Genomic DNA, 24,743 nt, shown 5'->3' with positions numbered 1-24,743 from the left:
TTCTATTTACATGAAATGACCCGGCTAGGCAAATCTGTAGGGACAGAAAGTTGGTTAGTGGTTGCCAGGGGCTGTTAGGGTCCCCAGTTGGGAGGAAATGAGGGATACAGGGTTTCTTTTTGGGGTGAAGAAGGTGTTCTAAAATTGACTGTGGCACATTGCAAATATACAGAAAAACTACTGAATTGTGCACTTATTTATTTATTTATTTATTTATTTTAAAAAAGATTCCGATGTGGGACTCGATTCCAGGACGCCGGGATCATGACCCGAGCTGAAGGCAGCTGCTTAACCAACTGAGCCACCCAGGCGTCCCTGAATTGTGCATTTTAAATGGATTAATTGTATAGAATGAAAGTTATATGTCCATAAACCTATTATATAAAAAAAAGTATGCAAGGGCACCCTAGGTGGGTCTGTCTGTTGAGCGCCCAACTCTTGATTTTGACTCAGGTCCTAATCTTGGGGTTGTGGAATAGAGCCCCAGGTTGGGCTCTGCAGCAAACATGAAGCCTGCTTAAGAGTCTCTCTCCCTCTCCATCCCTCCCAACATGCATGCACACATTCTGTCTCTCATTCTCTTTAAAAAGGTGTGTATGTGTGTGTATAAATACATATATATTTAAGCTCTTGAAATTGAGTCATTTCAGGACAGTTAGGGCAGCATCCTGGAGATTTCTATTTCTTTAGATTGAATTTGTATGTGAGAATTTTGTGAATTGAGTTTTCTAAAAAACAAGGACTCATAATAGATGAGTGACAAAAGAATCAGAGTTCCAGAAATAAGCTCATAAATGTAAGGGGATTGTATATATGATGGACACTTCTTAAATGATTATTCCACAAATGGTATGAGATCTATCTACCTATTAAAAAAAAAAAAAACCACAACCCTGGATTCCTATCATATTCCTTACCCAAAATAAACTGAACTTGATCAGATATGTCCATGTAAGAAAAAAAGTACTAGGAGAAAATGTAGGTAAATATTTTCATGATCTTAGGGATGAGGAGGGTCTTTGTAATTTATAGGCAAGAGTCATTACAAAAAAGAAGAAGGGAGACATAGATTTGACTACACTTTTTTAAACTGCACAAAACTTCAGCACAGCAAACAATCTTCCTCTCTCCTTTTCCCTATGTGCCCACTCTACCCATTTTTGATGGATCCTACAGGATAAAGGTAAAGTTGCCTTCCTCTATGGCATATTTCCCATCCACTCCTGCACCTATGACCATTTCTTACTTTCCTGAACTTCTCTTGAACTTGGTCAAAAATACACAGATGGAAAGAGGAGGTCGATGGATTAGAATTTACCTGCCAGCTCCAGACACATGGCAGTGATTTCTCAGAACCCTGTGTTAGAATTCTTACCCGCATCGGGATGCCTGGGTGGCTCAGTCAGTTAAATGCCTGCCTCCAGCTCAGGTCGTGATCCTAGGTATCTGGGATCAAGTTCCGCATCAGGCTCCTTGCTCAGTGGGGAGGCTGTTTCTCCCTTTGCCTGCTTCTCCCTCTGCCTGCTGCTCCCCTGCTTGTGTTCTCTCTCTATCTGACAAATAAATAGATAAAATATTTAAAAAAAAAAAAAAGAAGAAGAAGAAGAATTCTTACCTGCATCTGACCTCAGTGGGAGGGTTGTGATAGATTACTGCTCTCTGTTCTGCACATGGGAAAGGTAGCATGAGTCAGACACATCTCCCCTGCCTTTGGACATCCCATTATAAACATCCAAAGCCCTGAAATGAGTGCTTTCCAGGAGCACAATAGTTCCCAGGAACAGACAATATCCCAAAAGCGACCTCTAATTTATGGTGTGGGGCTTGGAGATGGCAGGGAGTGGATGCAATGGGAAAATGGCCCTTCTTTACTTTTCTTCTTTAAATAAAACATATTTACCTACAGGTTATACTCACTATATACTTTACATGGGCTTTACATGTGGGCAGAAAACCGGAGTTTTTGTTTTTTTTTAAACAGGAAGCTGCCTGTAGAGTAAGAATTAAATATGCATTTACTGAATGAGTGATTGCATGAATAAAATCAAAGACCTACTAACACCTCAGTTCCATGACAGGATGTTCCACGGAGCTCAAGTAGCTTATACACCCGATAAGAAACTAGTAAACATTCTTTGTATTAAGACAAGCTCCAGGTCAACACAGTGGCAGAGACTCAACTGGGAGATCCTCCCAGTCAGATGAAGCTGTCTCCCTGTTTCCTCAGTTCTGCTGACCGATTGCAACTCTTTCTGCCTCATTCAGGCACCCAGCACCCTCCTGGAGCTCGCACGAACCCAGCCTCAGAGCAGCTTTTGCAGTCATCCTAATCTCATGTCAGCACACAAGGAGTTATCCACAGAAAGCCCTGCCCAGGAAAACTTCCTGGTTCTCTGTGGCTGGAAAATCTGTGTCATCAGGGGATCACTAGATAATTCATCCATTCCACTTCCTCAGTTTTGAAGATTCAGGGAACACATGCAAAGGCATGTGATATCCGCAGTTTACAAAGTACTTTTACCTGCATTGTCCCAATTAGTTGGTCTTCAGGAGTTAAGAGACCAGACTTTTTGCTTGAAATCAATCTGCCTCAGAAGAGCAACTGTTGCCCAAGAACCTATGAAAGGTCTTTTTTTCCTACTGACAATTGGCATTTCTCTCCACTCCCTAAGAAGTAAGTCTAGTTTGCAGGTGGGAGGAAAGCTTATCCTTAGGCAGCTGCCAGGTTGGGAAGGAAGGGCTAAGCCCCAGGCAGTGATGTCTGTTTTGAAAGGGAGAGGGAGTGACATTTTTAGGCTCCAAGTCTCTTCTGGGAGAGCTGGAGACAGATCTATTTTTGGATGTGTTCTGTGCCACCCACGAAACACTCGGAAGGTAACCAAGAACCTGGTGGGTTTCCTGTGGGGAAAGTTGTGAAGGGCCAAGAGCTTCAGCATGTTCTGAGTCATGTAGCTTGACTTCATCATCTATTGGTAGCAGAGAGAGCACAATACAGCCTCTCCCCTTTCTTCTGAACCCTAGTTTGGTTGCATGAGGACAGCACATTGGGGATGGAACAAATCCTTGAATCACAAAAGCTTGGGCCACATGCTCTCAGAGTACAGGAGGCCAGGGTGATGTGTGTTAACCCAAAGTGGTAGATTGTCTGGTTCAGGGATGGAAGGAACCTTATGTTCCATAGCAGCTCCACCACATCCTGGCTGTGTGATCACAGGCATATGACTTAACCTTTCTGAGCTCAGTTTCCTCATCTGTCAAATGAAGGATCAAACCAAATGATCTCAAAAACCCTTAAAGCTCTTGTCTTCTATGACACACACATACATAGGCAAGATAATTATCATCATGCAACTTGTTCCCTCATCCAGAGGGTAGGCATAAAATAGATTCTACCTCATGTGTTTCTTGCTTGGCTCAGTTCCTGGCATAAAGTAAGTGTTCAGTATGTGTGATAATTAAAGTAGTGGTCTTTGGGGCAGTGATATCAGACGCACCTTTTTTAGGTCAGTGAATGATAAAAAAATGTGTCTTTAAATGTTTACAGTGAGAAACATCAGTGGCAATTTAAGCCAATGTTCTGGAAGACCTGTAGACTCGTATGTTGGCCATATCCGCTTACAGAGTGACACTGGCTTAACAGGTAAAGGAAAGTTGAGGCAAGAGAATGATGTTTCAGAAGTGAAGGATACAACTTCCATTTAGCCCCTGAGCCAGTGGCCAATTACTATTTAAAACTGAAATCTGTTTTGTCACCATCAGTTCTGGAAAGGCTGTGTGCCAGGTGCCATCCCAACTTGTACCATTACTCTGTCACGGCATGGCTGACTCCAGGAGAGGAATTTGGCGTAGAAGGGGGCTTGGCTTGTCTTTGCTCCATCTGTGGGCTTCAGGTATTGAAAATGTGAATGAGGGAGAGCCCCACACAGGGATAATGTTAGAGGAGCTCCTGAATAAATAAGACTTCAACACCGCTTTAAAACTAAGGTATGGGGGCACCTGGGTGGCTTAGTTGGTTAAGCGTCTGCCTTCAGCTCAGGTCATGATCCCTGCATTGGGGATCATAGCCCCGCATCGGGCTCCTTGCTCAGCAGGGAGCTTTCTTCCCCTCTGCCTATTCCCCCGCTTGTGCTCTCTCTCTCTGTCAAATAAATAAATAAAATCTTCAAAAGAAATTAAAAAAATAAAACTAAGATATGATTTCCTGGTCTTCACGTAATGTTATTTAGAACTGGAGAGTCTCCCTTGTCCTTTGCCTAAGGGCTGTTCTGAGTCACCAGGGCAGAGTTCCCTATGTGCCTACAAGCTATGGCTGAGTTTAAGCCAACATCATCAGCTTCTTCCATTGGGGGCCCCTATCCGGGGGTTGGAGGGGTTGTCATAATTAGCATAAGTAGTATCTCCCCCAACACAGAGCAGTCAGTGCAGTTTTAGTATTTCCCTCGTGTAATCCTGTTTCTCATGATACTCCTTGAACATAGGAAGAAAATTACCTGTTGGGGAAATATGAGAAACCCTTTTCTTGTCTTAGGAATCAGCTTGAGATGGCACTTTCCCTACTCACCTTGTTTTTGTGTTCAAGACACTTAGTTAAAGCAATTGGTTGGTATGCTGGGTCAAAGATGAGAATTAGATGCTCGATTTCCTTGTGGACATGTCGCTGTTCTTCGTTCCTCATTCCTTTGCCACCTCTAAATATATTGTGAGCCATTTGTTGGGAGGGGGATCACTTAAAGATTTTATGGGGACACCTCCTGTGGTTGGATAGGTTGTTTGTTGCCCAAATCAGGGTCGGGGGAGTGTTTTTTGCATAGACTATAATGGTCTGGCTATCCCTGAACTGTGTCAATGTACAATTTATACAATAAAATGTGGCAGTCAATACATGGAAGACCAAGTTACAGCATCTCTCCTGGCGGGGGCTGGGCTCCCCCAAATATAAAACATGTATTCCATTTAGGACCAATGGGTCAGTTCAGCATCTTTAAAATTAAATGTTACTGAGGACTCTTGGAAGAAATTTCTCTGTTGGTGTTGGTATCCTATTTTATTTAGCCCAGGTTCCCTGTCAGTTGTATAACCAATCAGGTCTCCATTTCATCGGTGCACTTGTAACATGTATAACTTCATTTTTGTGTTAAACTCATTCCTGATGTTCTTTCAATCCTACAAGGGCCTATTATATGCCAGGCTGTGTTCATATGGAGATGACGGTGAACAAGAAGGCAAGGTCTTATTTCATGTTGCTATTTTTGTTCTGCTTTTTCTTTCTTATCTACTTCTAATCTATGATTTCTTTGCTATACTTAAGTCTCTTAAATCCTTTTTGGATCATGACAGTGTATAAAATAAGTAAATACTATAAATGTATATGTGCCTAACTGTAAAGCACTACACTATATGAAGCAAAACTGACACCAGTGGAGGAAGAAATAGACAGTTCTACAGTTAAAGGTGGGAGACTGCAATAATCCACTTTCAATAATGGTTAGCCAGAAGATCAACTAGCCAGAAGATCAACAAAGAAATAGAAGACTTGAATTATACTACAAGCTAACTAGACTCAATAGACACATCTAGAGAACACTCCACCCAACAACAGCAGAATAGACATTCTTTTCAGGTGAACATGGAACATTCTCCAGGGTAAACCATAGGCTAGGGCATAAAGCAAACCTCAATACATTTAAAAGGGTTGAAAAAATACAAAGAATGTTCTCCAATCACGGTGGAATGAAATTAGCAATCAATGACAGAAAGAAATTTGGGGAATGCATGGATAAGTCAAAATGAGGCCACACACTGCTTAGTAACCAATGGGTCTAAGAAATCACAAGTGAAGTTAGAAAATAGTTAGAAATGAATAAACATGAAGACATAGCATACCAAATCTTATGGTATGTTAAATACCCACACTTAGCATTTCTTAATTTCATTTTGGAGAATAAACAAGAAACTATTCTTTTGTAGTTCCAGGTTTTAGGCAGAAAGCCACAGCAATTGCCTAGATTGGTGCTCAATTAATACTTGTTGAACGAATAAACCAATTGCATTGCAGGGGCAAGAAGATAAGTCAAGGAATCAGAAATCTCATGATGAATCCTTAACTGACTAATAATTTTTCTCTGACTTACTTTTTTGCAGAAGCCACTTGTATTTTAAGATCTTTTATAAGTTCCCATCCTCTTCTCTGTGTCCCTTGCCTGTCCATTAGGCCTTCTGTATTACTCTGTGGTTTAAAATTCCTACTCAAGCTCTTAGAACATAAACTTTTTTTGTCCTGCCAGGAAGCTAGGGGTTGGCCATCTTCTGCTTGGCGGCCAAATCTAGCATACTGCCTGGTTTTGTATGACCTGAGAGTTAACCTTAATTTTTACATTCTTATATAGTTGAAAAAAAAATCAAGAGAAACATAATTATGTCATGACATTTGAAAATAAGAAATTCAAATTTCAGTGTCGATAAATAAAGTGCTATTGGAACACAGCCATCCAATTTGCTTGATATTATCTATGGCCATGTTGATGATATAGTGGCAAAGTAGAGTAGTTGTGACAGAAAACTTGTGGCCCACAAACTCCAAAATATTTCCAATACTATCTACCCCTGTTCTAAGCTTTTGTACAAGCATACTCATGACTGGATGTGCCTTCCCCTCTTTCCATTCATGGCAAAACCTTTTTCTCATTCAAAACCTTTTCTCTTTGGGGTGCCTAGGTGGCTCAGTCATTAAGCATCTGCTTTGGGCTTGGGGTGTGATCCCGGGATCCTGGGATTGAGCCCCGCATTGGGCTCCCTGCTCTGCTGGAAAGCCTGCTTCTCCCTCTCCCACTCCCCCTGCTTGTGTTCTCTCTCTCTCTATCAAATAAATAAATAAAATATTTTAAAAAAAACCTCTCTTCAATCCTTACCTGATTATCATACATGATCACATGATTCTCTTCATCATCTTTAGTTAATATAACCCAAAACAGCGGTAATTAAATTGCAGGGCTTTTTTTTTTAAAGATTTTATTTATATTTATTTGACAGAGAGAGAGATCACTAGTAGGCAAAGAGGCAGGCAGAGGGGGAGGGGGAAGCAGGCTCCCCGAAGAGCAGAGAGTCCGATGCGGGGCTTGATTCCAGGACCCTGGGATCATGACCTGAGCCGAAGGCAGAGGCTTAACCCACTGAGCCTCTAATTGCAGTTTTTATAGTTGAAAAAATGTCTTGAGTCTGTGTTGACTATCTTCTCTATTTCAATGCAGAGACTCCAAGGATGAGGCCGGTTCTTCTATATCTTATACTCTCCTCTACATATAGCAGTCTTCAAGTTTTGTTATCAGACAGATTTAGGTTTGCATTCTGGTTCCACCATCACTAGCTGAGCCAGTGATGTAATCTCCTGAATTTCTTTGCTGCAGACTGGGTTTGTTTTGCGAATTAAGGAGACGACAAGTTGGAAGGGTCCAAGATCCAGAAGGTGCTTCACAAACAGTAGTAATTATCAGTAGACAATTTCTTTATTTGGTTTTTTAAAAATTTTCTTTATTTGTAATATGAAGATATCACCTTGCCTTAAACGAAACTCATAGTAATGTAATGAGAATTAAACGAAGTAATAAGTAAGTGGAAATGGAAATGCATGGTTTGGTGGGAGCTCTGTAAAGATTAGCTGGAGACAGGGGTGCCTGGGTGGCTCAAATGGTTAAATGGCTGCTTTCAGCTTAGGTCATGATTCCAGAGTCCTGGGATGGAGCCTCACAACGGGGTCCCTGCTCAGCGGAGAGCCTGCTTCTCTCTCTCCCTCTGCCTGCTGTTCTGCTAACTTGTGCTCTCTATCTCTCCATCAAATAAATAAAATTAAAAAAAAAAAAAAAGATTAGCAGGAGACATTCAGGGCCTGAAATGAGATATTAGACCAATGAAGCTTTGTTTAAAATTTAACAAACCCTTTTTGGTTACTTATTGAGCTCAGTACTGCCAAGGACAAGGTGGATGTGAAAGACTGAAGACTACATCTACTCTGGAGGAGATTTTTATCTGAAGGGGGTGAGGGGAGTAGAGAAACGGACATGAGCTATGCTCTTACTTTCCATAATATTTCTCTTCTCTCTCAGGATGGATGATTCAGAGTCAGCAATTCACATAAAGAGTATTGCACATGGAAAGTATTACTGCTATTCTGTGGGGAAATAAGTTTCTAAGTGCAGCAATCTGAAATTAATAACTTTCTCTGTGGAAACTCTCTTTGACAACATCTTCAGATGAAGCCAAAGAGTGCAATTTTATAGCCTTGGATTATCTTTGCTGTCTGCTTGGCTTGCAGCAGGCATGGATATGTGAGTCAGAAATTCAGTTTTCCCCTTCACTGTACAGTTTGCTTGCCAACTGGAGACCTTATACAGCGGTGACTCAGTTTCTCAACTTCCCAATTTACCCATCCATTGAATCAACACAAATCATCTCCATTTGTTTAATAAAGGCTTTGCGGGGAACTCAGAGACAGAGAGAGAGAGAGAGAGAGAAGGACCACGACTTCACTGTGAACGCAAAACAATTTGGTTCGGGGTATCAGAAAAGGAGTAGGAAAGGGAGACTGGAAGCTGCAGATGAATTTATTTTCTTTCAAGAGAAAATATTTCAGGGAGAGAGCCCAGTATTTATATTATGTTCATAAGCAGGGAGTGTATCGCTATTGAGGGAGAAAGTAATTTAGGAAAGAAGTAGATGGTAAGGGTAACAACATCTTTTCCACAAACGTCACCATGCCACCGACGTGTGTAAAGATGGCAGCTGTTGCTCCCATAGCCATATGCGGCAGCACAGACTTTTTTTTATTCCTCCTTACACGTAAATTTAGATATTTGGGCAAAGATATCTGGATTTCTACTTTTTACTGGTGAGATTTTAAAGCATTTCAAATTTGACATTTTTTTTTCCCCCTCATATAAGACCACAAGGTAGGACATTATGTGCAGAATGGTTGACTGTACCTTGTTACATTTAAAGGTGGTTTCTCTGGATTAAAAGCAGTTAAGGGGCAGAGTAAGGAGTATACCACTTTGGGACTCTCAGATTGGCATCTTGCTGGATTTGTTCACTTCTCCAAAGTGAAAATATGTGAGGCTAACACTTGGATTTTGGGACAGACATGTAGGAGTTTGGAAACTGGTGGAGAACTTAAAGTGAGGAAGATAAATATCTAAGATTTTTTATTGATTACAATTAGCTCATGTATGCAGAAACCTCAGGGTAGGTTCAAAACACAGCTACGGTGAAAAAATATGTAGTTAACTAAACTTGAAAATCAGAGGCTAAAACAATAATTGTATTAACGCCAACTCTAGATGACTAACTTGGAAAGGCAATCAAGAAGAAATGGAAATTGCAAAAAGCTTCAAATATCCTTCCCACCCCTCCCCCCACCCCTCCCCCACCCCCATGTTGGACTTGTGGGTAGAAGCAATTCCAGGTGGCTGGGTATGACAGAAGGAAACAGCAGACCTCATATGTGTGCTGTGCTAGATGCTATAGGAGATATAAAAATATTTAAGCGATACATACTTTCATCTTCACAGCGTTTGTAATTTAGTTGCACAGTAATGGTTAACAATGCTGGTTTAATGGGTTTACATTCCAGCTTTCACCCTCACTAGCCTTGGGTGAGATATTTAATCTCTTCCAGCTTAATGTCCTCATGTGGGAAACATTGGTAATTGTACCGCCTATATGGCAATTCTGCCTGCCTCCTTTCAGTTTTTCCGCAAGGCAAGCTCTCACTCCTGTCACAGCCTTTGCAAATGTTCCTGCTATCAGAAAAGCTCTCAGCATGGCTGAATCTTTGGATTTTGGCCCTTCATGTCCCCTCTTTAGAGAGCTTTGGTTCAGAAAAATATCCTGGAGTGGAGTAACCCTCTGGGGTCTCCTCCCTGTTCCAGAGCTTTGTATCATCACTTTGCTATCACTTAATAAACTTTGCTTTGCTGCCCACCAAAAAAGAAAAATATCACGTGCAGGCTCCTGGTGGCTCAGTTGGTTAACAGCCCAACTCTTGTTTTCAGCTTGGGTGTTGATCTCAGGGTCCTGAGTTCAAGCCCCAGATTGGACTCCACGCTGGGTGGAGCCTTCTTTAAATAAATAAATAGTAATTATAATTACAAATTAAAATATAATTATTTTATAATTATATATTATATATATCAGAATATATATACATATATGTATAAGACAGAAAAATAGCATGTCTTTATCTACAGATGAGGGTGTTAAAGTACTGAAGGCTGTTTTAAAAGGAAGATGCTATTATTATTATTATCCATCCTAGGGTTTGTTTGAGATCTAAGGAGTTCTGGAGGATGTAGGTTAGGAAACTTTTCTGTAATGGCCGAATAGCAGGTAAGAGGATTTATGAGCCGTGCTCAACAAATGGGAACGGCATGGACAACAAAACGTGAATTTCTTACACTTTCCACTGCCACTGGACGGTATTTGGCCTCTGCCCTGCGGTCGACAGACCCCTGATCCACGAAGACCGCAGACAAGAAGGGACCCGGAAAAGAACCGAGATCGGGCAGCAGGTACCAGGGATCAGATCGCTGCCGTGCCAGGCTGTCAACCTCCCTGCGCGCCAACGACCTCTTAGATGGGGCAGTGGCCCCTAGGTCGGGGTGTGAGACGAAGGTTAGAAGAGAACACACGTAGAAAGCTCAAAGCTTTCTTTCATGAGGTGCTCCTCAGTGGGTAATTCGTTTTCAGCGGCCTCTCCGCGGAAGGCTTCAGGCCCCGGGCCGCAGCCCCGGGCCGCAGGGCGGACGAGCGGCCGACCCCACCCCGGGCGGCGGCTCCGCGGGACTCTAGGCGCGGCGCGGGGCGAGGCCTGGCCGGGCGGCGCGGCGCGGCGCGAGTCGAGGGCGGGGCGGCAGCGCAGCGTCGTCGTCCGCGTCTCCGCCTCCTCCCCAGGGGCCGCGTCGGAGCCTTGGCGGCGGCGGCGACGGCGGCGGCGCGCACGGCCCGAGGAGAGCGGCTTGCCTGGAATCGGCGGCGGCCATCGAGACCCACCCGAGGCGCGTCTCCCTCGGTCTCCCGGGGCTCCCAGGCCGCAGCGCCCGCGCCCCTTTAGCTCGCTCGCTCGCATTCCTACCCTGCGGCCGGCTGCGCCATGGCGTTGGCGTTGGCGGCGCTGGCGGCGGTGGAGCCGGCCTGCGGCAGCCGGTACCAGCAGGTGAGCAGCGCAGAGTCCCGCCCCCCGGCCTCTGGCCCCGGGCCCCCGACCCTGCCCTGCTGGCCGCTTCGCGCGTCTCTGGCCCAGCCGGTGGCGGACGCGACGCTGCGGCTGGACAGGCCGCGCGGGGCCTGGGCGGGTGGGGCGGGCCGGGCGAGTCCCGCGCTCAGATTCGAGGCCGCCGCGGGCCCGGCCCATCCCTCCGCGACCTGGGGCGGCGGAAAACCTTTACCCCGCAGCGTTTCCCGCAGTTCCCGCGGCGGGCGGGTCCCCGAGGCAGAAGGCGCCACCCTCGGGAGTCAGCGACCCGGGGGCATTCAGTTTTTCTTGCTCCGCTTTTGGTTTGATGTCATTGGAAAGGGGGGGCGGTAGGCAAGCATGAGGTGGGAAAGGAAACGAGGTGGAGAGAAAAGATTAAAATCGCTGCTACTGCGGCCGACAGCTCCCCGCGACGAGAGGATCGCTCCGGGTTTCAAAGCCTAATCTGTTTGTCGAAACCCATCCACCTCGCCTCCGTTTTAAGACAGAAGTCAAAAAAATGAGACGAGAGGCAAGTCCGCAGTTTGCAGTAGGTTTGGGAAAGGCGATGTTTAATTGGGGCGATGCCCCAAAATGTCGAGCTTGCAGGGCGTGTGCCTCGGTCGGTGTGTGTTTTAAAAGCTTGGAAATGACGTTTAAGGAGATTTAATAGCATGGCTGGGGAGGAAATGTATAGGAGTATTATCCCGGTTATAATTTATAAATTGAGGCCCTGGGGAAAAGAGGTGCTTGTTTTACTTGCCTGTGTCTGTAGCTGGGTTCCCCTCGGAAATTCAGAGACAATCTGCAGGGGGTTTAGTGGTATTTAACCTAATACATCATAATTGTGGGAATTAAGCCAGATGGGAACTGGTGTTGATTGGAACCGCAGATAACTGCTAGCGTTTTGTCCTTTCAGACGTTTTTGATAGAATTTTTATACATATGTCAGGCGTGCTTTTATGAAATTTAAGTGTCCTATCATTGAGGAGCTGAAGTTTTTATTTTAGAAATAAGGAAAAGCAGTATGATTAAAACATCTAGATTAACCCAGTACAGCCAGTTACCAGTTTGTTTTGCTGTCATCAGGCCTGTGTTGTAATTTCCTCTCTTCTCCAGTGGACTTCTGAAATGACTGGTTAAGAATTTAGCTTCTTGGTTTCATAAACACACCCAAACTGTGGCAATGCAGTCTAGTCCTCAGATCTCTCACAGCCTGGGGTCTGGCACATGCTTTTTTGTATGACCTTGGCCAGACTCTAGGGTCCTCCCTGCTTTAGTAAAACACAAATGACAGGTGTCACTTAACTCTCTTCGCAGTGTTCAGAAACCACACATACCCCACACTGTGATCTGATTCATTCTTTTCATCCTGCTTCGGATAAGGCAAACAAGCAAAAAGCTATGGCTTTCTTTGTACTGCCATCTTCTTGAGCTATCAGGTAATGCTGACATATTGCTGGAATACAAAAAATTTGGTGGAGTATTGAAACTATGTATTCCTTCGTGAAGTAGTTAGTTAATAGTTTTTAAAAAGCAGAGTTGAGGTATGTCAGGGACAGGTCATTTTTATTTTTAAAAATCATTGTGTTTTAGGGACGCCTGGGTGGCTCAGTTGGTTGGGCAGCTGCCTTCGGCTCAGGTCATGATCCCGGTGTCCTGGGATCGAGTCCCGCATCGGGCTCCTTGCTCGGCAGGGAGCCTGCTTCTCCCTCTGCCTCTGCCTGCCATTCTGTCTGCCTGTGCTCGCTCTCTCGCCCCCCCTCTCTGATAAATAAATAAAATCTTAAAAAAAAAAATCATTGTGTTTTAGAAATAAGCTCCAAAAAACATGGGAAAAAAAGAATCTTCCTAGAAAAATTGCAAAATATGTAAGCCAGCTCTCCCCCTAAAAAGCCCGACAGTAAAAATCTATCACTCATAGGTAACCAAAGTTAATATTTTGATGTGTATCTTTGTGGACTTATAGGTATGTAAATATACGTAATTATAAGTTAGTATACATGGGTACAGATAAGGAAAGCTAATATTGACTGAGCATTTACTATGTGCCAATCACGGTACTAAGTGCTTTATATCCATTATTTCATTAATCCTCATAAAACCCCCATGAGGCAGGGTTTGGTATTACTGTATAGATGACAAAGTCAAGAGTCCAAGAGGATCATTAACTTACTCAAGGTCACAGCCTCTAAGTAGTGATTACAAGGATAAATACACACTCACCTACTTAAAACACAGGCTCACGTTCCAAATATAGGCATATGCATTAACAGAGATATATGTGCCTATGTATTTTCTCATACATACATATCCAGGCACATCTTTGTACACATGTACCATTCCACGGGCCTCTGGTTATTTGTACACATTTGGTGCATGTGTGTACATATGTATGTTTACACACCCACTATGCCCATGTGTATCTTGTTCTCACACATGTGCATTTGTGTATGTGTATTTGTTCACATGTATGTACAGAGGTAAACAATATAGCTGTATAAGGTAGGTTATTATTTTCATGTCTGCATAGCATGTAATTGTGGTTGTACTATAGTTCAAGTCAGTTGCCTTTTGGTCACTAAGTATGTTCATAATTTTTTTTCTTCACTGAAGTTTACATACATCTTACATATGTCATTTACATACATCTTCATCTCTTTTCCTTAGTATAAATTTTCAGATGTGGAAACACTTGGTCAGAGAGTATACATATTTAAAAGGCTTTTGCATTATAGAATATCAGCGAATTGTCCAGGCAACTTGATAGGAGGATGATACTTTGGTTGTGACAAAAGGTAGTTCTGACTTCTGTTTGATCTGGTTAATCACATAGAGCTGGTTCTGTAGTAAAATAAATGCAATGAAAGACTGTATGATTCTTTACTAAATACAAACACAAGTTTGCCTTTATGGTTTTTTTATTGGTAGTGCAGTGTGTGCACAACTTGAATTTAGCATTATGACAGATCGCACAGGAAGCCTAGTCTCACAGGTTCCCTGTGGTTGTTGTTTTGTTTTGTTTTTTGCCCTTTTTGCATTTTGAAGGTGAGATTGTATATCCAAGCCTTCAGAAGCTTCAGAAAGGTGTAGAGAGGTCCAGTGTCATGAAATTTGTAATACGTAGCTCTCTCTGAAGACATTTATTTCTGTTCGTTCTAAGCCCTCTTTGCCTCAGTGGAATGTATCTTTGTCTGTTTTAGGAATTTCACCAAATACTTCCTGAAATGTTTTCAGATCTTTGGATTTGGAATCTAATCTAAGGAGGCAACAATGACACTGCCATGTAGGCTTACAAATAGATTGCAGAATGTTTAGTTCTAGGCTTACTGGCTGCTAAGGAAGTTGCCCATTTGTAAGCATCACTAGTAAGTTTGTAATGCGGTCTGATGACATTGTAGAGCTGCTTTGGGAATGATACCTTTTTGGATAAATTCTCTCAGGATTCTGGAGGAAGGTTTTGATAGATCAGGGAAAGAATTTCATCTCTGCCAGGCCAAACCATGTTCATGCTAAAGTGTTAAATGAAGTCACGATCCTGGAGGAAGGGGCGAAAAGTGCCCATGTGGTTTTATTTTTTTTTTTTAGTTTAAAAAGTAATTATATCTTAGAGTGTCCCTTAGAATGTTACATCAAGATTTTAAGGTTATTTTGCTGTATTTTTGGCCTATATGTCCAATGATCAAAGAAAGTTTTTCCAAAAATACTGAGATGGGTAGAATTGTATTTTTAAAAAACTTTAAAAAAATCGTGGTAAAATAATATATATAATTTACCATTTTGACCATTTTTAAGCGTACAGTTCAGTGGCATTAAATACATTCACATTGTTGGGCAAACACTGCCATCAATGTACAGAGCTTTTTTATCTTCTCCAGTTGAAACTCCATACCAATTAAACAATCTCCCCTCTTTTCCAGACCTACAACCATTGTTCTATTTTCTATGAATTTGATTACTCTAATACTTCATGTAAGTGGAATTATGTAGTATTTGTCCTTTTGTGACTGGCTTATTTCACTTAGCTTCATATCCTCTGGCTTTATCCATGTTGTACCCTGTGTCAGAATTCTAAGTTTGTTTATCCATTCATACATTGATGCACACAGTTGGGGTGCTTCTGCCCCTTGACCAGTGTGAATAATGCTGCTGTGAATATGGGTGTACGTGTGTCTTTTGAGTCCCAGCTTTCAGTTCTTTTTACTCAGAAGTAAAATTGCTGCTTCATGTGGTACTGCTTTTTAAAATTTTTTAAAAATTAAAAAAAAATTTTTTTTTTTTTGACAGAGACAGTGAGAGAGGGAACACAAGCAGGGAGAGTGGGAGAGGGAGAAGGAGGCTCTCCACCGAGCAGGGAGCCTGATGTGGGGCTCAATCCCAGTACCCTGGAATCACAACCCGAGCCAAAGGCAGACTTAACAACTGAGCCACCCAGGCGCCCTTAAAATGTTTTGATTAAAAAAATACTTTTCCATGGTACCTATACTACTTTCTATTCCTACCAGCAGTGGGTAAGAGTTCCAGTTTTGCAGGGGGTGGGTGGGTAAGAGTTTCAGTTTTTAACATCCTCATCAACACTTGTTATTTTTTGATAAAGCCATCCTAATGGGCATGAAGTTGTAGCTCATTGTGGTTTTGATTTACATTTCCCTAATGATTAGTGATATTGCAAATTTGTTCATGTGCTTATTGGTCATCTGTAAATCTTCTTTGGAGAAATGAATGTTCAAGTCCTTTACCCATTTTTGAATTGGGTTCTTTGCTTTTTGTTGAGTTGTAGGAGTAGAGTCATTTCTTAGTATTTATTTACATTTTCAACTTTTTACTATGAAAATTCGAAATGTATACTAAAATATGGTATAATTCATCAAAAATACTCATCACTCAGCTTCAACAGTGATCAACAAATGGGTAATGTTGTTTCATTTATACTTCCCACCATTATTTTGAAGCAAGTCTTAGTTATTACATCCTGGGGCACCTTGGTGGCTCAGTAGGTTAAAGCCTCTGCCTTTGGCTCAGGTCGTGATCCCAGGGTCCTGGGATCGAGCCCCGCATGGGGCTCTCTGTTCAGCGGGAAGCCTGCTTCCCCTTCTGTTTCTGCCTGTCTCTCTGCCTACTTGTGATCTCAGCAAATAAAAAATAAAAAAATCTTAAAAAAAAAATCATGTTACTACATCCATAAATATTTTTGTGTGTAACTCTAAAAGATGTTAAAAGCACTTAGTATTACATAAGAAATAAATCATGAGAACCCTTTTATAAGCTGTTATGAATATGGAAACAGAATTTGTGAGTGTCAGGAGCTGTAGATCTGCAACTGTGATTCTTTTTTGACTCCCTCTTGGTAAGCAGTGACTGTTTTTTGTAGCAGTGATTGGATTCTTGCTGATCCATTAATTTTCTTGCCTGTTCCTACTGGTGACCACTTGTTAGGGGAGATTTAGTTGGTTTTATCATGCTCTCTTTGCACTGAAAACGGCAGAACTTCTTATTTGGGGTAGAGACTAATGCCCAGTTGAGGAAATCCTGGCATCATCTCAGCTGATGCCACCCACTGGTTTGCCTGCTCATAACTTCAAATTACTTTCTGCTAGATACTGATTATGTCACATCACTTTACATAAAATTACATTATAAAATAAATCCTTCTGTGAGAGTGACTTTGTATTCTTACAAATAAAAAAAAAGGAAAGGCTTGAAGAGGTTCAAGTGCCATCTTTTTTTTTTTTTTAAGATTTTATTTGTTTATTTGACAGAGAGATCACAAGCAGACAGAGAGGCAGGCAGAAAGAGAGAGGGAGAGGCAGGCTCTTTGCTGAGCAGAGAGCCTGATAATGGGGCTCGATCCCAGGACCCTGAGATCATGACCTGAGCGGAAGGCAGGGGCTTAACCCACTGAGCCACCCAGGTGCCTCAAGTGCCATCTTCTGATTTATCTGTCCTTAGGGCTTTAAAATAATTACTTTGGTTTCTTGAGAATTTACTTTTGTGTTGTCTTTGAACAAGTACAGCTATTTATGGGGCACCTGGATGGCTCAGTGGGTTAAGGATCCTGGGACCCAGTGCCCTGTTGGGCTCCCTGATAGTGGAGAGCCTGCTTCTTCCTCTCCCCCTACCCCTACCCCTTTCTTGTGCGCGCACTCTCTCTCTCCCCCCTCTCCCTCCATCGCTCACTGTCTATTTCAAATAAATAAATTCTTAAAAAAAATGAGTACATATGTTTAGTAGAACATATTCTCGTAGTGGATGGTGCCCAATTTAGATAAAGCAGCTTCTAACAGTTTGGAGATTGATGCTGATAATAAGATTGATGTCTTACCTTTGTTCTCAGATTATTTTTGCCAATATAGGCTGTTGGTAAATACCATACATTGAATTTTGAGCTTTACATAATCCAGTTGTAGTTGATTCTAGTGGCTGTCTAGATAGAAGTGCAGGATGTGTTGTTTCACCTTCACCAAGTGTAGTAATAAAGTAAGTGTTATTAGGCATCATTTAGCACTTCCTGCTGTTGAAATTAGGATGACTCATTTGTCTCCTTGAATAAAACAGTTTATTAAAAGTTATACATACTGGGTCTCAGTACTGTTCAAATTTAAGAATGTTTCTGGTCAAATATTTTCTTACTGATTGAAACAGTTCCTTTCACTATGTTTCTTATCTTCCTTAGCAATTGGATATTGCCTTTTTTTCTTTTAATTCACATATACTAATATCAGTTACTAGATAATGAGATGCTTGAATGTGATTTGGAGGTTTTTCTGGAGTTGGATAGTTTATGAAAAGAAATACACAGGTTTAGGGAACAATTTCTGTTTAATAACAGTTTGATTTTATTTATTATTTAGTGTTTAAATGTGACATTTAAAATTAAACATTTCTTGTTAGGCATTAGTATACAGATACTCTTCATATATTCAAGTCAAAACAGTATACTTGTAAAGGAAAGCTTGATTTCCCTTCCTTTCCAGTCTCTTCTCAGGTGTAAGTGCTCAAGTTGGTGTGCATTCTTCAGGCCTTAATAATTTTTTTCCCTTTCCTTTTAATATTTAAAAATAACCTTTAATATTTGTAACATTATTAAACTTTCAGAAACATTGAGAAGATAGCAGTTTCTGTATTCCCCAGATCCAGTTTTCTCTGTTAACATCTTACATTAGCATGAAACATTTATGATACTAATGAACCAGTACTGATACTTTATTATTAACTAAACTCCATACTTTATTCACATTTTTGTTTTAATTTTTTTAATACAACTTTTTTTTCAAAGATTTTATTTATTTATTTGACAGAGATCACAAGTAGGCAGAGAGGCAGGCAGAGAGAGAGGGGGGGAAACTGGCTCCCGCTGAGCAGAGAGCCCGATGTGGGGCTTGATCCCAGGACCCTGGGACCATGACCTGTGCCAAAGGCACAGGCTTTTTTTTTTTTTTTTTTAAATTTTTTATTTATTATAAACATATATTTTTATCCCCAGGGGTACAAGTCTGTGAATCGCCAGATTTACACACTTCACAGCACTCACCAAAGCACATACCCTCCTCAGTGTCCATAACCCCACCCCCCTTCTCGCAACCCCTTTCCCCCCAGCAACCCTCAGTTTGTTTTGTGAGATTAAGAGTCACTTATGGTTTGTCTCCCTCCCAATCCCATCTTGTTTCATTTATTCTTCTCCTACCCACTTAAGCCCCCATGTTGCATCATTACTCAAAGGCACAGGCTTTAACCCACTGAGCCACCCGGGCACCCCAGATTTTTGTCTTTTAATCTAATGCCCTTTTTTGTGTTCCACAATCCCATACAGGTTACCACCTAACATTTGGTTGTCATGTTACTTTAGGGTCTTCTTGGTTGTAATAGTTTCTCACATTTTCCTTGTTTTCGGATGACCTTGACAGTTTTAAGTTTTTTGTTTTTTTTTAAAGATTTTATTTATTTATTTGACAGAGAGAGATCTCAAGCAGGCAGAGAGGCAGGCAGAGAGAGAGGAGGAAACAGGCTCCCTGCTGAGCAGAGAGCCCGAAGCGGGGCTCGATCCCAGGACTTTGAGATCATGACCCGAGCCCAAGGCAGCAGCTTAACCCATTGAGCCACCCAGGCGCCCTAGTTTTGAGGAGTTTTGATCAGGTGTTTGTAGACTGTCCCTCAAATTGGGATTTTTTTGTGTGTGTGCAGTTTTATTGAGAAATAATTGACATACATCACTGAATAAGTTTAAGGCTTACAGCATTGTGGTTTAATTTACATATATTGTGAACTGATTGCAGTAGATTTACCCATCATTCCTCTGCTCATACAGTCAGTTGGATTTGTCTTAATCTTTTTTCATGATCATATTGGGGTTGTTGGTTTTAGTGAGGAAGACCACAGAAGTAAAGTGCCATTTCCAACACATCATACAGGAAAGCGTACAACCAATGTAACACTGTTGATGTTGACCTTAATCACCTGGTTGAAGTAGTATTTGTGATGTTTTTCTGCTGTAAAATTACCCTCCCCCCCTTTGTACTGAGCTCTTTGGAAGGAAGTCACTATCTATGTACAATATACACTTAAAAATTAAAGAGTTATGCTCCACCTTGTGGAGGGCAGGGTATCAACATAAATTACTCAGAATTTTTCTGCATGGGATAGTTGTCTCTTCCTGTGAATTTATTTATTCAGTGGTACCAGGATGGACTCATTTATTTTATTCTTTGGGTTATAATCCCGTTCTCATTTATTTTGTGGCTCAGATTTTTGCACTTTTGGCCAGTGGAACTCTTTCATTTGGCACTTGTGTCCCTCTGACAGGATTCCATCATTTTGGGTTTTTTGAAGCACGCACTTTTGGCACAAGGCTCATCGTGTATATTTCCTGCGCCGTGGTGGAATCAGCTATTTCTCCAAGGAGCCTTGCTCCTTTTTTTTGAACAATGATACTAGAAACCAAGATCTGCGCACGTTGCTACTAGGAAGACACTGCTTCTAGGCCTTCTAAGTTAACAGAGTAAAGAAATACAGGTGGGTGTACCCATCTGTAAGCATTTCTATATGTAATCACCTGTATCTGTATTAAACTAACCAACTCAGACCCATTACTACATGGATAACTCTAGCCTACTACCTTGGCCTTTCTGGAAGCTCCCACTTCAGCAGTGAGAATCCTTTCTCCCACCACCCACCATCCATTTACTTAATTCTTCAGTTCTAATACACATGTGTAGTGGTGTCAGAATTGTTACCCTACACCTCTGTAGGAAACACTTTTATCAACTAGAGGATAAGACATTTACACAGTTTCTTTTGCTTTTAGTCTTACAGATTGTATTGTTTTCCAAAGTTGCTTAGGTTAGCACCTCCTAAGCAACTCCTCACCTTCTTTAGTGGAGTTGTTTGAAACTTAACAGTAGTTAGATTGTTAAGAAGAATGGTTGGAATGATTTCTCTTTTTTACCCCCAAAGTTGCTGTTAATAATCATGTTTTGCTTTTTAAAAAATTTCTTACAAACTTTCTTGTTTGTTAAAGTTTCAACTTACAAGTTGCAGGAATAGTATAAAATAACACCCATATATTTATTGTTCACATTCACCTCAAACATGAGGGTCTGATTAACAATGAAATACAGTGCTATAAAAATTGAAAGTACTATCAGTAAAAACCCAAGTCCCTTTTTAAAAAAATTAACATGTAATGTATTATTTGCCCCAGGGGTACAGGTCTGTGAATCATTAGTCTTACACAATTCACAGCACTCATCATAGCACATACCCTCTGCAATGTCCATAACCCAACCACATCATCCCTGCCACCCCCCACCCCTCCAGCAACCCTCAGTTTGTTTCCTGAAATTAAGAGTCTCTTATGGTTTGTAAAATCCAAGTCACTTTAACCTCACAGTTCTTTCTCTGTAGAATTATGTGCTTGTTTTGCTATTTATTTTGTTAAATTATTTTTTTTTAAAGATTTTATTTATTTGAGTAAGAAAGGAGGGTCAGAGGGAGAAGCAGACTCCCTGCTGAGTAGAGACCAGATTAGGGACTCTGTCCCAGGATTCCAGGATCGAGACCTCAGCCAAAGGCAGTCGCTTAAGCAACTAAGCCTCCCAGGTGCTTGTTAATAAATTATTTTTAACTTATTATGTCCTTGTGAAATTTAGCTGAAATTTTATGGACTAGGCTATCAGGAATATGGTGTTCTTAGTATTTTGAAGCTTTTGTTTTAGGAGTTTTATTTTATAGCATCCAAACTTTTCATACAACTTTGTGTTAATAAGCAGGGTTTGTTTTGTTTTGTACAGTAATCTATCCCCAGCATGGGGCTCAAACTCATGACCCTGAGATCAAGAGTTGCATGCTCTACCACCTGAGCCAGCCAGGTGTCCCAATAAGCAGTTTGAAGCTTGTAGTGTAGGCCTCACTATCTGGAAGGTTCACTTTGGACATAGAGACTGATTCAGGAGAATGTAAAAGGACTTTATTAAAACATCTAATCAGGGGGCATCTGGGTGGCTCAGTGGGTTTGAGCCTCTGCCTTTGGCTCAGGTCATGATTCTAGGGTCGTGGGATTGAGTCCCGTGTCGGGCGCTCTGCTCAGCGGGGAGCCTGCTTCCTCCTCTCTCTCTCTCTGCCTGCCTCACTGCCTACTTGTGATCTCTGTCTGTCAAAAAAATAAATCTTTTTAAAAAATTAAAAAAAAACCCATGTAATCAGTAATAGTCCATCTTCTGTCATGAAGTAAGAGTTTATGTGACTGGGGCTCCTGGGTGGCTCAGTGGGTTAAGCTTGGGGCACCTGGGTGGCTCAGTGGTTGGGCCGCTGCCTTCGGCTCAGGTCATGATCTCAGGGTCCTGGGATCGAGTCCCGCATCGGGCTCTCTGCTCAGCGGGGAGCCTGCTTCCCTCTCTCTCTCTCTGCCTGCCTCTCCATCTACTTGTGATTTCTCTCTGTCAAATAAATAAATAAAATCTTAAAAAAAAAAAAAAAGAGTTTATGTGACTGTGGGTGAGAATTTTAACCTCATTCTAGCCTTATTTTTTCTTTTGTAAAATGAAGTAGTTAGACTATATCATTTTGATTCCTTCCAACTTTATAATTGTTTTTGTATGTAGAAGCTTGTGGCTTTGATCTGAAGAGATGGCATTCTCTTCATGATTTAGCAAACTTCTTTCATGATGAATAATTTTTAAAAGTGATGTAGTGATGTCAGTAAATATAGATGGTGAATGTATGCTAAAAGATAAAAGAAATTATGCATTGTTCAAAAATATAGAAAATATCTTTTTAATAGTATATTTTCAAAAAAATGGGTCACTGAGGACAGAATACTATTTTGTAATTTTTCAGTACTAGTTTTAAGTCTTTCCCTTATCATCATCAGCGTCAAACATTTTATATCGTAGGAAAAAATTAATAATGCTTTTAGAAATCAGGAAAAGTAATCAATAATTGCAACTTTTTCGGGACTCCTGGGTGGCTCAGGTCATGATCCTGGGATCAAGTCCCACATCAGGCTCCTTGCTCAGCAGGGAGACTACTTCTCTCTCTCACTCTGCCTGCTTGTGCTGTCTCTCTGTCAAATAAGTAAATAAAATCTTCAAAAATAATAATTACAACTTTTTCAAATGTACTTTTTTGGGGGGTAGGTGTGGGGGGCAGAGGGAAAGAGAATCCCAAGCAGGCTCCACACCAAGCACGGAGCCTGACATGGGGCTTGATCCCATGACCCTCAGATCATGGGATCCGATCTGAAATCAAGAGTAGGGGGGCGCCTGGGTGGCTCAGTGGGTTAAGCCTCTGCCTTCAGCTCAGGTCATGATCTCAGGGTCCTAGGATCGAGCCCCGCATCGGGCTCTCTGCTCAGCAGAGAGCCTGCTTCCTCCTCTTTCTCTGCCTGCCATTCTGCCTACTTGTGATCTCTCTCTGTCAAATAAATAAATAAAATCTTTAAAAAAAAAAAAAAAGAGTAGGACGCTTAACCAACTGAGCCACCCAGGCACCCAAATGAACTTTATTTTTTTAGAGCAGTTTTAGGTTCACTATAAAATGATCATCCACTGTCACATAATTTTATTACTTCATGACAGAAGCTGGACTATAACTGGTTAGATGACTTTTTGTTTATTTGTTTTTAAAGATTTTTATTTTTAAGTAACCTCCGTACCCAATGTGGGACTGGAACTCAAAACCCCAAGATCTTGAGTCACACGCTGTATCAACTGGACCAGCCAGGTGCCCCTGATTAGATGTTGTAATAAAGTCCTTGTGAAAGTGAGAAAATAGTAATTTTAGAAGTTTTGTAGCCTTTTTTTTAAAGCTGGCTCTTTGAGCTCTAGTATTCTTTTTTTTTTTAAAAGATTTTATTAATTTATTTGACAGAGAGAAATCACAAGTAGGCAGAGAGGCAGGCAGAGAGAGAGAGAGGAGGAAGCAGGCTCCCCGCTGAGCAGAGAGCCTGATGCGGGACTCGATCCCAGGACCCCGAGATCATGACCTGAGCCGAAGGCAGCGGCCCAACCACTGAGCCACCCAGGCGCCCCAAGCTCTAGTATTCTTATTAACTGCTTTTTAGTAGTTGGATTTTCACAAGTTTTGAAATTCTCATGTAACTCTTGAAACAGAGTAAGAAGTATGATTTGAGGGTAATCTGCAATTGAGGGTCTTATACATGACTGATGGGTGGTACTAGATTCTTTTCAATGGTTTGTTCTCCTATGGCCGAATTGAATTTTCAGATGTAGCATTTTATTTTTTTATTATTATTTTTTAATATATATTTTTCAAGATTTTATTTATTTATTTGATAGGCAGAGATCACAAGTAGGCATAGAGGCAGGCAGACAGAGAGGAGGAAGCAGGTTCCCCGCTGAGCAGAGAGCCGGATGTGGGACTTGATCCCTGGACCCTGGGATCATGACCTGAGCCAAAGGCAGAGGCTTTAACCCACTGAGCCACCCAGGTGCCCCAGATGTAGCATTTTTTTTTTAAAGATTTTATTTATTTATTTGACAGAGATCACAAGTAGGCAGACAGGTAGGCAGAGAGAGAGGAGAAAGCAGGCTCCCTGCTGAGCAGAGAGCCCGATGTGGGGCTCCATTCCAGAACCCTGAGATCATGACCCCAGCCGAAGGCAGAGGCTTAACCCCCTGAGCCACCCAGGTACCCCCCAAATGTAGCATTTTAAACTGTACTTAAAATCAGTTCTACTCAGTCATAAATGTGAGGATAGGCAGCATTAATTCTCTTAGACCTTTTGGCCTGGTTTCATTTTAGGTAGCTAAGTGAGGTGATAAGAGTTATGTGATCTTGTGAGTTTCACAGCCATCTTGCCACCTTTCAGTGACAACTTTCAGATGACCAGCTGAGTAGAAAGGGAGAAGGTTTATGGGGGGCATGAAAGGTAACCATTGGCTTATTATATTAGCATCAGCTATTATTTGGAAGGTTAAAATATCTTTTCATGTATCAGGTTTGATATAATCCAAATGCCATTTTAAGTTTAATTTCCTATTTCAGTGAAATAGTAAAGTAAGAATCT

General features: G+C 41.5%; 1 protein-coding gene across 1 annotated transcript in view; it reads left to right on the top strand.

Moving 5' to 3' along the window:
• The first annotated feature begins 10,889 nt into the window (after positions 1-10,889).
• NDFIP1 (Nedd4 family interacting protein 1) overlaps positions 10,890-24,743 on the top strand; it is a 57,518-nt gene continuing 43,664 nt past the window's right edge. Inside the window, exon 1 of the mRNA XM_082725307.1 lies at positions 10,890-11,203. Within this exon, the coding sequence (XP_082581433.1) occupies positions 11,141-11,203 (63 nt within the window). The 5' untranslated portion in view covers positions 10,890-11,140. The remainder of the gene's footprint in view (positions 11,204-24,743) is intronic.

Source organism: Mustela nivalis, assembly GCF_964662115.1.
Source record: "Mustela nivalis genome assembly, chromosome: 3".
NCBI lineage: Eukaryota > Metazoa > Chordata > Mammalia > Carnivora > Mustelidae > Mustela > Mustela nivalis.
This window is presented reverse-complemented; position numbering and strand designations above follow the sequence as displayed.